The sequence below is a fragment of the Malaclemys terrapin genome, chromosome 7 (genome assembly GCF_027887155.1).
Source record: "Malaclemys terrapin pileata isolate rMalTer1 chromosome 7, rMalTer1.hap1, whole genome shotgun sequence".
Classification (NCBI taxonomy): Eukaryota; Metazoa; Chordata; order Testudines; family Emydidae; genus Malaclemys; species Malaclemys terrapin.
Window position 1 is genome coordinate 24,988,907 of NC_071511.1, and position 13,276 is coordinate 25,002,182.

General features: G+C 45.7%; 1 protein-coding gene across 1 annotated transcript in view; it reads left to right on the forward strand.

Moving 5' to 3' along the window:
* The window catches only part of ASB14 (ankyrin repeat and SOCS box containing 14), a 30,688-nt gene that overhangs the window by 11,223 nt on the left and 6,189 nt on the right, over positions 1-13,276 (forward strand). Inside the window, exons 7-9 of the mRNA XM_054035132.1 lie at positions 975-1,146; positions 5,340-5,883; positions 12,425-12,578. Coding sequence (XP_053891107.1) covers positions 975-1,146; positions 5,340-5,883; positions 12,425-12,578 — 870 coding nt within the window. The remainder of the gene's footprint in view (positions 1-974; positions 1,147-5,339; positions 5,884-12,424; positions 12,579-13,276) is intronic.

Below are 13,276 nucleotides of genomic sequence, written 5' to 3' on the forward strand. Positions count from 1 at the left end.
GGACTCAGTGAGGAGGGTGGAGGGCTGAGGGATCAGGTCCAAACTCTGAAGGGCATCTTTGCACTTCCTGATGCCCTGTGCACTGAACACCCTCTCTGTCCCGGCCTATGTGCTGGTGCCCTGTCTCCCAGCCCATCCTGGCACATGTGGCCCTGTCCCTTCCCTGGGCTATATGCCTCTGCTGGGACCTACGGTGGCTGGAAGGGGAGGAGAGAAGAGCTGTTCCTACCGGCTCCCCAGCAGCAGGTTTGATCTCCTGCACTGCAACAGTCACTCCAGCTCTTCCTCTGGATCTTGGTCTTGCCACTGCCCCTGATCCCCATGCGAGCCAGGTCCCACTCTCACTTTTACAAGATACAGTGGGGGAGGGGGAGGGGAGGGGGAGGGGAAGCATACATAAGTCCCTTTCCCAATATTTCCATTGCAGTGGCAATCCCCCCTCCCTCAAGTTCCTCAGCCCCTGCCAGAGGCAATATATTCAAAAAATAATATTTGGTAAGTGAGCCTTTTTCAGTTTATAGTCTCCATGTCTTTCTGTTGTAATGAAATGCATCTCACTCCTTTTCAGGTCTCTGTTCTGGTGCTTTGTACATTTTTAATTTACCCTTACATATGTTTGTTCTCTGCTGAATTAATTCGCTGTATTTAGTCCAAAAACCAACTACTCATGTAAGAGAATAACACGCAATGCAATCTTCTAATTATGGTGTTTCATTATTATGAAGATTTATATTACAATAATGCCCAAAGAGATTGGGGCCTTACTGCACTAGGCAATGTACAAACACACAGGAAGTCAAGGATGCTACCTCAAAGGATTTACAGTGAGCGAAAACACTGGCTATTGCTCTAACATTTATGTTTCATGAAGAGTAGAAATCACAGTTCTGTAGCAATTGGGGAGTTAAAGATACTAATTGTTACTGGATATTTACAGCAGCTGCTATGAAAACCCTTGTTCCTTCTTCCCCTAGGTGCTGATGTCCTTTCACAGGCAGCTGATTGTGCTTCCATATTATTTGAAGCTGTTGGAGGAGGAAATCCAGATTCACTCTCTCTTTTACTAGAATATGGAGCTGATGCCAATGTGCCAAAACACTCAGGTCACTTGCCTATCCACAGAGCTGCATACAGAGGACACTTTCTGTGAGTTGAAATGAAATAAATATTTGAAAAATAAGAATGAGTAATGATGAATAGGTTCTGCAAAATATGTACATTTAAAGTTTGTACAAAAAAAAGGCAGTTAAATACACTGCTTTTGTGTGTGTGGGGGGGTGTCTTCCTTTGCCTTATAAGCATGAGTCTTCAGTGCCTGAATGTGTCAGGCCAGTCCAGATAGGCTCAGCACTCGCTTTGTTTTGGGGGAAACATTTAATCCCTTACATCTCCTCCTGCTTCCTTCATAAAAATTGTTATTGTTCTTTGAGAGCTGGTCCCTATGCGTAGTCACTGTGAGTGCACATGTGCTCTGTGCACCATGACTGGAAATTCTTCAATCTCAATGTCCATTTGGTCTGCACCTGTGCCACCTTGTGCTGTGAACTGAGGGCATAAGGGGTGACACAGAAACAACCACCACTCCAGTTCCTTTTCTACTGCTCACACTCTGGAGCGGAGCCCTCTTATGTCCACAGCCTTCTAGCTTCATCAATCCATTCTCTGTAAATATTGTAAATAGTTGTATTAGGTTTTACTGGTTAGTTAGTAGATTCTTAAGTTGTAGTTAGTTAGTGGAGTCAGGTTCCCACCCCCACCATTTTTATTCCCCCAGTGTTCGGGGCACTTATGCCCAAGGTCCAAGGCTTCAAGCCTTGCCTTCTCTGGCCTCCTGTCTTCCCAGTTAGCAATCTGCAGGAGAGTTACCTCTACACTGCCTAGGGGAATCTTACTTCCTGTCAAATTGTGAGATCTGCTACTCTGTCCCTGCTCATACTAGTGCTCCACCACCGTTGTCCCATCTCCAGACCCAGCCATCTATCAAGAAGTCATTTTGAAAGGATGATTGAGAGATGTCAGCCAGTCTTTGCAAAACCACTCTCTACCCCCTTTTGGTAACTGTCTAGCCCATTTCCTTTTGATGTGGAAGCATCTAATTTCAGAGAAATTAGTTTTAGACATCTCAATAGGCTATACCATTGAGTTCCTGGCTACCTCTTCTCCAAGACCTCCCTTCCTGTCCCTCTTCAGGGACCTCTCTCATAAGAGCTTCTCCAGGAGGAAGTGGACTACCTAATCCACCTAGGTACCTCCTCAACACCAGGGTAAGGGCATTTACTCCAGGTATTTCCTAACCCCAAGAAAGAAGGCGGGTTGCAGACCCATTCTGGACATCAGGCAATTGAATGTCTTCATCTGTCACTCAAGATTCAGGGTGATTACCCTGGCTTCCATCATCCCCTCCCTGAATGAAGGCTACTGGTTTGTGGTTCTTGATTTAAAGGGGTTTTATTTCCAGATAGATATCTACGTGGTGCACCAGAGATCCCTGTGTCCCATGGTAGGCTCGAAGTACGTCCAGTGCAATGTGTTCCCCTTTGGATTTTCAGCAGCGCAAAGGATTTTTTACAAAGGTCATGACAGTAGGGGTAGCGTACCGAGGCTGGCAACACCACCATATATTCACCTGTCTAAACGATGGGCTCCTCAAGGAATGGCCATATAAGGAGGTGCAAGTAGAAATTCTGCCCTGCTCGACCTATGCCACTCCTGAGAACTTCAAGTAAACGCACGAAAGTCCGCTTAAACAGTTATTGGAGCAGTGCTAGACTTCCATGCAGCCAGAGCCTACTTACTATAGGCCAGATTCCTCATGATTAGAGACCTCAGTATCCAACTTTGCCTCAGTCATCAGATGACGGTCCAATCCTACTTGGTCCTCCTAGGACAATGACGGCATCCATCTATGTGACTCCCTTTGCCGGGTTCCACCTATGCAGTCTCCAGCCTTGGCTACAAGGGTCTATGTTCCAAACAAAGACTCCTTTGACAAAAGAATCAGATTTCCTCTCACTGTCTGAGCATCTCTCACCTACTAGGAAAAGAGTGACAATGTTTGTGTGGTGGTTCCTTTACTCCCACCCATAAAGGTAATCATGATTAAGGCTATGATTTGGTCACGGAGGTCGCAGAAGTCACAGAATCCGTGACTTCTGTGACCTCCATGATCTCAGCCCTGGTGGCTGGGAGCTGCAGGGTACCCCCACCTCCTGGGGTGGCCGGGAGCTGCAGGGGACCCCTGTCGCCTGGAGTGGTGGGGATCCCCCGCAGCTCCGCAATCCCCGTGGGCAGTGGGGGATCCCTGGCAGCTCCTCAGTTACTGCTGCCAGCAAGGGAATCCCCCGGAGATCCCCAGTCCCCAGTGGCAGGTGGGTCCCCCACAGCTCCCGCACTTGGGGGGAATCCCCCAGACCTTCCCAGTCCCCGGGTGGCCGCCACAGGTTGGGGTTCCTCCCAGCTCCCAGCCACGGGGCAGCTCAACCTTCTTTCCTCCCCGTTTTGTCATGGACATTTTTAGTAAAACTCATGGACAGGTCATGGTTTCTGTAAATTTTTGTTAATTACCCATGACCTGTCCGTGACATTTACTAAAAATGTCCATGACAAAATCATAGCCTTAATCATGATAGATGCATCCCTTTTAGGCTGGGGAGCAAACTTGAATGAATGTATAGCTCAGGGCTCTAGACTCCACAAGAGGCCACACGACATTACCCTTCTCAAGCTTTGAGCATTCCACAGAGTGTGCAAGCAGTTCCTGCACTTCATCCATTCTCCTCATATCCAGCTCAGGTCAGGCAACACGACCACGGTTTAATATATAAACAAACCAGGGGAGCAAGGTCCATATCACTCTGCAGCTCTGGAACTGGTTTACCTAGCATCAAACCTCCCTTTCTGCCATGCACCTGGCAGGGATTATGAATTTAGGGATTAGCAGACAGCCTAAGCAGGAATTGTCACAAAGATGTGAGTGGGAGCTCTAATGGTCAGTGATCCAATGGATTTTTAACCATTAGGGATTCCCATCTTGTAACCTCTGTGCAGCTCAGGAAACCAAAGTCCCCAGCTTATTGCTCTCAGGATGCTCACGGGTGCTGCTCCAGAAGAGATGCCTTCCTAGTGTAATGGCCAGACCTGTCAGTGTTGATATTCAAGCCTCAGCTGAGGATGCTTCCTTCAGTCCAGCAATCCTGTGATCTGTGGCAAGAGTTCTTCCTTGCACCCACCTCCTCAACAGTTATTGCTTGGGAGTCTCCTAGAGTGAATACCCATAGGGACCAGCACTCGTAGAAGAAAGGAGGGGTACTTACCTCGTAATAACTGGAGTTCGAGATGTGTGCTCCCTATGGATATTCACGACTCACACTCTTTCCCCCCTGCTTTGGATGACTCATGGTAGAGTAGGAACCGGAGAGGTGGTTGGACCCTACTGCCTCTTACACTCTCGGCTTGCAGCATGAGCAGGTGCAGGCATGGACCAGTGGACACTGCTGTTGAAGGACTTCTGGTCCTGGGTGCATGGAATGCATGTACACCTACAGCAAATACCCACATCTCAAATAACTCCAGTTACTATAAGGTACGTAACTTTCCTTTATTGTGCTCTAACTTGATGGTCAGGTGACTTAGGCCAGAGCTGTTCCATATCCTCTCCTGATGTACCTGCAGAGAGCAGGACCAGATATAAAAACAATTGCACTTGGTGCTTTAAAGACATTAAACTGTCAGACATGCCTGTGGAATAAGGATCACCTTCATTTTACAGATTGGGAAACAGAGGCACTGGAAGTGTTGGGTTGCTTTCAGTCATACAACTATTCAGTTCCCTCGTCAGGAATAGAACTTGGTGTCTTAGGTCCCAGACCACAGCTTTTAGCTACTAGTAACACTGCATTGTGGTCAACAAAATAGGGGCGCTCCCACTTTCTGTAGGTTACAGAAGAGTGAGTGCTCTCTACAGACTTCTCCAAACTGATGGGATGGGGAAGTTCTTCTCTAAGGAGTCATGATGTTATTCCATTAGCTAAAAAATGGGAAATGGAATGTTCCTGAAAGACAAAAGGGAAAGACATAATATTTGATGCTTAGTCCAGTAGTTTAGAAATCTGTAGGATTGATAGCTGGTTATCATGTAATTGTCAGAGGTTAAGGCCAGTGCAGATGTGTAGTATACCAGGCTACTCATTTGGTAGTAAATGAACAACACTGTAAGCAAAGCAGAACACAATTCTGTAACCCAGCTAAGATGCATGTAACAAAGACGGCAGCACAGAGACGTTCAAAGGTTGGTACTAGAGAATATATAGCTATATATTCCTTCTTTTTTCTTTCTCCAGCGCTTTAAAGCAGCTAGCTTCAGTTACTGATTATGCTGCCATTAAGGAGAGTGGGATAAGTCCAGTTCACTCAGCAGCAGCAGGAGCACATCCTCAGTGCCTTGAGTTTCTCCTCAAATCTGGGTTCGATGCCAATTTCATGTTGCATGAGAGGGTTCGCAAAGGCTACGATGATCAGAGGAAATCAGCTTTATATTTTGCTGTCTCAAATGGGGATATTTGCTCAACTCGGCTGCTTCTGGATGCTGGAGCCCTGCCAAATCAAGACCCCATTAAGTGCCTCCAGCTAGCCTTGAGAATGGGCAACTACGAGCTAATCAATCTACTGCTTCAGCATGGGGCCAATGTAAATTACTTCTGCAGAGTGAATACGACGCATTTCCCCTCAGCTCTGCAGTATTCTCTAAAAGATGAAATCATGTTAAGAATGTTGCTGAATTATGGGTATGATGTGTACCGCTGCTTTGATTGTCAGCATGGAGACAACATTCGTTCCCCATATGGCTTTGAAGGCTGGACTCCTTCTGTTATCAAAGACAACATGGTAAGTACTTCCCTAGGAATTTTATGTCACTGTTTTGCAGCCACTATTTTTCTAGAAATTAAATAAATGTACTTGTTGTTGATGTATTATAATGAAATATAGTTTGCTAATATAGCATGTTTGGGATTAAAGTACGATACAGAATTTATGTATAAAGGAAGTAGTAGACAGAGTTCTGAAGACAAGTTGTGGTGGTAAATTTGAATGTGAAACCTTGTTTATGATAACAAATTATAACAATAAAATAGTTTCAAGGATCAAATTCCAGACAATGTGAATTATGTGAACTGTATAAGTGAATGCCGGTCTGGCTACCATAAAAACAGCTTTTATCCAGGAACTGACAGTATAGAGCAGACAAGAATATAGTTTACACCTGATGATCCAATATGCAGATTAAAAACAAATGTATGCAGAAAAGTCTATTTTAAACATGAATTGCAAAGAAAATATATGCTTCTTTGAGTGATGGTCTCTGTGTATATTCCACTGGGGCTGTGCACACGCTCCAGGTGCCTGAGACCAGAAGATTCTTGCTAGCAGTGTTGTCTGTGCCTGCACCCTTCTTCTTCTCATGCTCCAAACGAAAGGCATAAGGGGGTGGTGCGGATGGACTGCCTTTCCAGTTGATTCTTGCAGCCCATGGCCTGAGGCAGAACTCCTTTGCTAGCTATATAGCATTAGTCAGCACTCTTCTGCTTCTATTTGTAATGATCTGCAAATAGGTATTAGATACATAGTTTTTATACTTAGTGTAGTTTTAGGGCTTGTCTACACAAGGACACTTCAAAAGTTAATCTGAATGAACTAAAGGTATGAATTAAAAGTGGGTTAATTAAACTGCACTAAACCCCTGTGTGGAGATTCTCACTCAGAATTAAAGGGGCCTTATTTCATTTTAGCTTTGGGTTTTTCGACAATGAACATGTAGTTTGTGGCAAACTGAGGTGTGAATCTACCCCATACTAGCCTGGTGCAGACTAACTGTCCGTGTAGACTCTGCTGATGCTCATTAACAGTTTGCTAGCTTGCTTTAATCTAGTCCATTTCAAAGAGGCCTAGATTAAAGTGAACTGGCGGACTGTTAATGCATATCAGCAAGGTCCACATGAACAGTTAGGCCTTGTCTACACTGCCACTTTACAGTGCTGGAACTTTCTCGCTCAGGGGTGTGAAAAAACACACCTCTGAACGATGCAAGTTTCAGTGCTGTAAAGTGACAGAATAGGAAGTGCACCAGCGCTGGGAGTCGCATTCCCAGCGCTGGGTGTCGCATTCCCAGCGCTGGTAGCTACTCCCCTTGGGCGGGTGGTTTTTTTGCAGCCCTGGGAGAGCAACCACACAGCCACATTAAAGCAGTGCTGCGGCAGCGCTTTCACGTTGGTAGTGAAGACAGACTCTTAGTCTGCAGCAAACTAGTGCAGGGCAGATTCAAACCCCCGTTTGTCATGAACAAATTGTTCATGTAAACAAGTCCCAAATTCACTTTGGAAGTGAATTAAGCTAAAATGAATTAAGGCCACTTGAATTCTCAATGGGAGTGTCTATATAGGGGTTTAATGCAATTTAGTCCACTTGTAATTCACCCCTTTAGTTAATTCAGGTGATCTTTCCTGAGTGTCTCTGTGTAGACAAGCCCTTACTGGTTCAGGGCTTAGGGGGTCCTCTCCCTATTCAAACCACTCCTTCCTCCATAGTATGCCCAGGACTCCAAGATTCAAAAACTGTGCATCTTGCCCTCAGGCCTTTCCAGTCTGTGATGACTATCTCAAGTGTCTCTAGTGCTTCAGGGAAGCCCACATCCCTTTGAAGTACAGTGTTTGCTGATCCTTTCATAGCCAAACCTGTCAAGCTCGTGAGTATAGACTTTGAAGATTCCTAATGGATCATACTATGAGGCCCCAGTCTGATCCTGGCCTATCAGACCCCCCCTGTAGTTTGGGCAGAGGAACCAAGAAGTGCCTTCCAAGTATGGTGGTCTCCAGCTTCAGGACTGATAGGAGTAAATTAAAGGACTCTTCCAAAGAGGGAAGTAAATACTTGCTGAGAAATGTGAAGGGCTCTTCTCTGATACCCTCCAAGTTGGGGGAGATTCTGTGCCTCAGTATGGAAATCTAAGGCGCTCACAAGAAGCACAGTACCATTCCCCTGGCTCTGAAGGGCAAAAACACCCCAAAACAGATGCTAACTGTAGGAGCAGGACCATCCCTGGTACTGACCAGGGAAAAACAACAGTGGACGCCTCGTACACTGACGCTACTGATGCACCATGAAAAGGAATTGCCAGAACCAAAGACTGCAATGAGACTGATACCACTGGTGCCATGGAAAGAAAGAAGCCCCGTCCACGCTCCTGCGTCAGAGGATAGATAGCAGTGTGCTCAGGGGCAGTGTATCTACATGGTGGACCCAGAATCCCTGATTCTGTTGGAACCGATCCTGACAAGGGAAATCCCTACACCATTGGTCCAGGGCATGCATGAAACAGAGAGCCACTCACCAGTACGATCTGCAAACTGGGACATAATAAGGCCCATAGAACCAGTTCCTCTCCAGCACAGGGGGGAAGAGTTTTATTCAAAATCATTCCCAAGAAGAGAGGAGGCTTGAGACCGATTCTGCATATCAAACAGTTGAACATTTTCATCTGTCGCATGAGGTTCAGGATATTTAAGCTGCCTCCATAGTTCCCTCACTGAACAAGGGCAATTGGCTTGATTTAATTCACACATCTTGATTCAAAAGATGCTTATTTCTACATAGACATCGCCCTGTGCACAGGAGATCCTGAGATTCACCATGGGCCCGGACCACTACCAATATAGAGTGCTGCTCCCCTTTGGCCTCACAACAGTGCCAAGGGTATTCGCAAAGAGGCTATTGGTAGTGGCAGCCCGCCTCTGCCACCAGGGCTCAGTGTTCCTCTACCTCAATGATTGGTTACTCTCATCAAGTGGTACAGATGGCAACCACATCTCTCTTCAGTCTCCTACGCTAATTGGGGCTTCAAGTGAAAAATAGAAACATCCATTTTTATTCCTACCTCACAGACTATAGACTTTATTGGGGCAACCCTGGACTTTATCAGTGCTAAAGCATACCTACCTCATGGTTACAGTCAGTTCATGAGGCCTGCCACTATTTCCTACCCTTCATTCAGACCTTGCATATCCAAGTCACACCTGACAACAGAGTACTACATCAACAAGGGGGGAGCAAGTCCACTGCTCTTTGCATAGAAATAGTCAATCTGTAGAACAGGTGTATCTGCCACCAGCTCACCCTCTCAGCAGTGCACCTCCCAGGGGTATACAGCATGTTAGCAGACAGTCTCAGCAGGCACTTCTCTAGGCATCATGAATGGGAGCTACATGAGTTGGTAGTACAGAACATATTTCAGCAGTGGGGTTCCTTATCTTGGAACCTCTTTGCATCTGAGAAAAACAGGAAATGTCTGACCTACTGCTCCAGAGAGGACGCATTTCTAGTTCAATGTTTGGGCCCACTGACATACACCTTCCCACCCATTCCCTTCTTACCTTGAGTTCTGAGGAATATCAAGTAAGACGGAGCATTGGTGGTATTGCTTTCTCCCAAATGGCCAAGACAATTCTGGCTTGCCAGCATTCTCCAGATGCCAGCATGCTCATCTGTATCCAAGTCTTCCTGGACCTGTTGACCCAGGACAGAGACAAGCTCAAACATCCCAAGCCAGCATCCATCCACCTAACAGCCTGGTATTTGAATGGATGACAAACCTAGAAAAGTTTCAGAGTAGCACGTTTGGAGGCAGTACAATCCATCCTTAGGATTCCACAGGGAAGTGGGAAATATTTTCCATCTGGTGCCAATTCCGCCTGATATCCCCAGAGAGTTATCAGGATGATAATCCCTGCCATTTTGGACTACCTTCTCTCCTTAAAAACTTCAGGATTATATCTTCACTCCCTGCAGGTGCACTTAGCAGATGTCAGCACACCTTTCACCCATCCTGTTACAGTAGGCGTTCTAAAAGGTTGTCAGAATCTGTCGTCCAAGAATGAAACTACCTCTATATGGTAGTCCTAAGTGTAGCCCTATCAGCATTAACAAAGGCTCTGTTTGAACACTTACCTTCATGCTCCTTAGTCCACCTATCAATGAAGGTTGCCTTTCTGGTTGCCATCGCCTCATCTAGAAAAGAGGATAAACGGGAGGGCCCTTATGGCTGATCTGCCTTACGCAATCTACCATAGGGACAAAGTTTCCCTGAGATTACGCCCAAAATTCACCCCCAAAGTAATCTCGGAATTTCATCTAAAGCAGATTGCTTACTAGCTCGTTTTCGTCCCCTAGCCAAATGCCACCAGTGAGGATGGAAAACTTGATTCTCTGGACGTCCATCAAGCTTTGGCATTCTACTTGCAAAGGACTAAATCCTTTAGGAAATCACCTAGGCCAGTGGTTTTCAAACTTTTTTGGGGGGGGACCCAGTTGAAGAAAATTGTTGATGCCCGCGACCCAACGGAGCTGGGGATGAGGGGGTTTAGGGTGTGGGACGGGGCTCAGGGCTGGGGCAGGGGATTGGGGCACAGACTTACCTCCGGTGGCTCCTGGTCAGCAGCGCAGCCGCCAGCCGGGGTGCAGACAGGTTTGCCACCTGTCCTGGCACTGGGGACTGCGCTGCACCCCAGAAGCAGCCAGCAGCAGGTCCAGCTCCTAGGCAGAGGAGTGCAAGTGGCTCCATGCAGCTCTCACCTGCAGACATCGCCTCCCCACCATTGGTTCCTGGCCAATGGGAGTGCAGAGCTGGTGCTCGAGGGTGAGGGGGAGCAGCAAGCGGAGCCCTGTGGCCCCCCCTGCCTAGAAGCTGAACCCGCTGCTGCCTGCTTCCGTAGGCACTAGCCTGCCTTAGCTACGCAGCACTGCTGACGGCACTCTCAGTGTCCTGGTCGGTGGTGCTGATCAGAGCTGCTAGGGTCGCTGGGTGGCCTTACATGCCACGACCCAGTACTGGGTTGCGACCTGAACTTTGAAAAACACTGACCTAGGCTGTGTATATCCTTTATGGAATGTATGAGAGGGGAAGCAATCTCTTCTCAGAGACTTTCCAAATGGATTTTGGCCTGCATACTGCTTTGTTACAAGTTAATTGCAGTTTCTCCCCCACAAGGTGTGATGGCCCAATCGACTAGTGTCCTGTCTGTATTGTTAACTTCACTGTGAGAGGCCCCTCTCCTGCAGTTCTGTGAGACTCTGTTCACGCCTTCAGGAGCTGATTATGCCATGATGCAAACTGTTACAGCTGATGGATCCTTCAACAGGGCAGTCCTCCAATTGGTGGTAAGCAAGGGTCCTTGCATCCTCCTCCTCAATGAATACTGCTTGTGAGTCACCCACAATGGAATACACATAGGGACTATCACTTGGAGAAAAAAGAAAGGTTATTTACCCACAGTTTTTTGATGTGTAGTCTTTATGTGTATTCCACTACCTGGCCATCTTCCCCTCTGCTGTAGAGCCTTATGTTAGGGCCGTTTGTAGTAAAAAGGCAACTGGAGAGGCAGTCGGTCCGCACCACTCCATATGCTCTCATTTCAGAGCACAAAGAGGAGAAGGATACAGGAATGGATCAACAGACACTTCTGGCAAGAATCTTTTGGTTTCAGGCATATGGAGCGCATGCACACCTAGGATGGAATACAGATAGCGACCATACGGCTAGAAGAATTCTAGTTACGGTACAAGTTTTCTTTTTGCCCTTTACTGCTTATTTATAGTTTGTTTTATATTAGAAGTATTAGGGCTTTCTTTGCTGGAAGACTTTAGCAAAAACCATATCATCACTTGAAATGGAATGCCACGAAGCTGTAGCCTGAGCTGCCACTCATCCAATAACTCCTTCTCTGTCCAAACATGTTATGATTTAGGATGGAGGAAGACCTGCAGCACAGACAACTGCTTTATGTGACATTACAATTCAGGCCTTGCAACAATCATGACAAAGAAGGCCTCTAGCAAAGAGAACAAACCATGAACTGTCAGTTTTTGATATTCAGGTTAAAAAAAACACACACTTGAGGCAATCTTTATGAATTGCAAAGGACTAAAACAAAAATATTTTTTCTTGCTTCACAGCTCATCTTTACATTTTCAGTATAATACAAATGTAACATCTCACACCTACAAGTGTGGGTTCGCAGTTACCACAAGTGCATATGTGGTTCTAAACCCTTTTCCCTATTGTATTATAACAAACACATGCACTGATGTGTACATTTTAAACCCGCCGGTTGAATGTTCACTTCCATGTAACTTTCACAATGGCTTTAAGCTAGTTGAGACTGAAAGCAACTAGCCATCAGTTTTTCACATCCTGTTTGAAGACGTAGGTGAAGCTTATTCCAACCAGTCCAACCTCTGTGATACAGCACTCACCCACTCCTGGCTTTTCCTTGGGGATGTAATTGTTTATGTCCTGCAAAGGAATTTGAAAAGGGGAAACAAGTCTCAGAAATGTTGAATGCTATACTCTTAAATATGTTGTTTTTTCCTCTCTTAGTTCTGTGACGTGATAACGCTGGCATGGCTGAAGCACGCAGCTGGGAAAGTAGTGCGAGTGATGCTAGATTATGTTGATCATGTTAGCATCTGCTGTAAGCTGAAAGCGGTTCTCAAGGAACAGACACTATGGCCAGAAATCAATTCCATTTTGAGTAAGTGTCAGATGTTTAGAGTTTTGGATATTTCAAAACTCTAGATGACACCACTTTTTGGCTCGCTTATTTGCTATATCATCTTGGCATCATTGGACCCGATCCTCAAAGGTATTTAGGTGCCTGATTCAATGGGAGTTAGACACCTTCTTACCTTGGAGAATCTGAGCCAGCATTGCCTTGTCCTGCCCATCCTTGTAACAAAAATCAATTAAAATTCAGACTGAAATAAAATTTCCAAATACGGCAGGCCTTGGAAGTGTTTGCGATAAAAATATTATTAAGTCAAATCTGTACGAATGTGTATCATTTTGGGTGGTTCGGAAGTTCCCAAGCAGCAGTAGGATATACTTACTGTAACTTAATTAAATGCATGCACATTGAATCCACAAAAATATATACTTCTATTTCATTTTGTTTATGTTGCTTAGGACTAAAAGCTTTTTCCTGCACTATTGCTGCTGCAATAAACTCAGGTCTTTATATAAAATATACATATTGGCTGTTTCTTTCCAATTAGATTATTTTACTCTAGTCACATAGAGCTGTTAGCTCGTCATGCCCTGTCATTTTCCCCCCTAGTAACTGCAAGTGCAGTTAAAAAAATAAAGGGGCAAGGATGATGGCTGTGTAATAGGGAAAAGTTGAAACACCCTAACCACTCATTGTAGTCTTTTTATTATTCTCCCACTTCTGTG